General features: G+C 49.6%; 1 protein-coding gene across 1 annotated transcript in view; it reads left to right on the forward strand.

The window, feature by feature from the left end:
* LOC113817634 (uncharacterized) overlaps positions 1–2500 on the forward strand; it is a 22658-nt gene that overhangs the window by 17886 nt on the left and 2272 nt on the right. The window contains exon 9 of the mRNA XM_070138960.1: positions 1637–1927. Within this exon, the coding sequence (XP_069995061.1) occupies positions 1637–1927 (291 nt within the window). The remainder of the gene's footprint in view (positions 1–1636; positions 1928–2500) is intronic.

The following is a 2500-nucleotide window of genomic DNA, read 5'->3' on the forward strand; positions in this document are numbered from 1 at the left end:
CAGCAAAATCCAAAGCAATGGCTCTAAGAACCAATGTCAGAAACAAAAAACTCACTATACAGGGTATGGATCTGGAATGGGTGAAGGACTATCTATACCTTGGTGTATGGATAGGACACACACTCACTTTCAAAAAGGAGATCCAATACCTGCTTGACAGAACCAAGGAAAGACTGTCAGTCATGAAAGTCATGACAGGGAGACACATAGGAGCAGGACACAAAGTACTAAGATCATTCTATGTACATGCTGTCCGTCCTATTATTGACTATGAATCTGTCGCCCTCATTGCTTCCAGCACAACATTAAAAGAAAAACTGGAAATAATACAAAACGAAGCAGCCAGGATAATTCTAGGTGCACCTAAGTCGACAAAGGTCATCAACCTCCTCATGGAAACTGATTTACCGTCCATGGACACTAGAATTGATCTAATGGCAGCACAGTTCCTTTCCAAGGTCCTGCAGGCACCCACAAACTCCTATTTAAGACAAAGAGTTCTCAGACGCCTACAAGATTACCAGTTGTTTGCGGACAATTCCTGGCTCACACATACAGCCAGAGTTTTGATACGCTTTCAGCTAAAAGATTCATTGCTTGCCAAGGGTATAGACTCCCCTCACCCTGATTATAAAGAACCCCCGCCGTGGGCAAACGAAATGGTCGAATTCTCAATTCTAAATCTCACAATGAGAAAAGATCAATATTCCATGCCTATCCTAAAGGCACAAGCACAAAGGGTCATTAAACAAATAACTCCACCGGGTAGTATAACTTACTACACGGACGGATCCGTGGATCCAATAAACCATATTGCAGGCGCCGGCTTTGCAACAAAGGATACCACAGCATCCATTAGGGTCACTGACAATGCCTCAACGCTTCAGGCTCAAATGGTTGCGATCATGGAAGCATTGACACACGCGTTCCTGAGGGGAGGGCACGTTGTCATTCATACAGATTCAAGAGCAACTATTGACAGCTTACAGCATAGCATGCCCCCAGATAACATCTACCTCTTGACAACAGTACTAAACATAGCCCAAAGAATCCTTAGTCAAGGTAGAAGAATCATCATAAACTGGATCCTCCATGATCGTTAAACCCAGCCGAAGGGAACTGAGCCAAGGTACCAAAGCTGCAGCGTGTGCGGTCCTCCGGGGAGCACATAAAGAAAACATCACAAAATCGCTCGCTGCCAAGTGGTACTCAGATGCTTCAGGCTATGAGCCACTGGCCCTTTCTCCAAATGCAAAAAGAGGTACCGAAGTCATACTATATAGACTAAGACTAGGTTACCAATGCGCTTGGCTAATTATTGACAACGAGAGTGCGAGGTCATGCAAACACTGCGGCGAGCCTAACGCCACCCTGTTACATTACTTGCAGAATTGTGTACACACACAATTTCTGAGGCAGGGGCCACCCACCACAGCCGCCGGGCTGGTAAAAAGGGTGTGCAACATGCTTTCGCCGTGGCAGCTGGATCGCTTGCCTGCAATTCAGCCACCGCGATAAGCATGCAGTTCAAAGAAAACATCTGAGTTAACTATAAATAGTTAACACAGGCCGGGCTACTCCAGAGAAAAGGCCCGGGCGAAGCATGAGTTCGCAAATCTAACTGAATTGAACTCAGTCCACTCTTCTTCCGGCGGCCGCAGCGTCAACATTTCTTCAGCTCTCTCCCACCACAGGACGACGATTCAGCTCCCGCGCGAGCTGCCGCCTCCTTCCGGGAATTTACTTTTGCGGACACTCTTCTTGACGGCTTCAGCTATCTGGAACCCATGCCTACGGAAGGATTGCTGATGGATGTCTGCGGTCGTCGGGAGATGGGTCTCCCCGAAGAGTCGCCGCCGCCGAACCTGGCCGGAACCTCGACCTGCGCCTCCTACTGGGCTTGCCTCTTCGTCGGCGAGACAGGGCGGTGTGCTACGTCGGTGTGGGGCTTTTGCGGCGCGCCCCCTTTCTCCTGACGTTGGCTAGCTCTGGCTAGTATCTGCTGGGGCCGACCACCTACTGTAGGGCACGAGGCGCCTACGTAAGGCGTCAGGGCGGAGTTTGAGGGCCTCTGCCACGGGCCCTGCAGCCCACTTCAGCTGTTGCTGCCTCGGTTGGCCTCTGTGAAGAACGCCGGAGCGGGCCTTCGGAAGGGAGACGAGAGGGGCTATCTGCTTCGTCACCCCAATGAATAAAGTTCATCCTCCTATTAACGAATACACTGAAATAAAGTGCTCCACAAAGCGGGTGGTTAAAGCGAAACCCGTTCCGTTCCCTAGTGAGCGGTAAATTTACAAAGATGTCGCAGAGGGGGGTTGCGAGTTCGGAAGTGAATTCTCGTAGTAATCTCGGCGGGATGTCATCAGGGCCAGGAGATTTGTTTTTTGTAATCCTCTTTAAATGCTGATACACGTCGTGTTCGCTTACAATTGCTTGTTGAGGGCGCAAGGGTAAGTAAGCTGTCAGTTCTGTTGTTTGTAGTGGCGGGAGTAGCTTGTTG

The sequence above is a fragment of the Penaeus vannamei genome, chromosome 25 (genome assembly GCF_042767895.1).
Source record: "Penaeus vannamei isolate JL-2024 chromosome 25, ASM4276789v1, whole genome shotgun sequence".
Taxonomy (NCBI): Eukaryota; Metazoa; Arthropoda; class Malacostraca; order Decapoda; family Penaeidae; genus Penaeus; species Penaeus vannamei.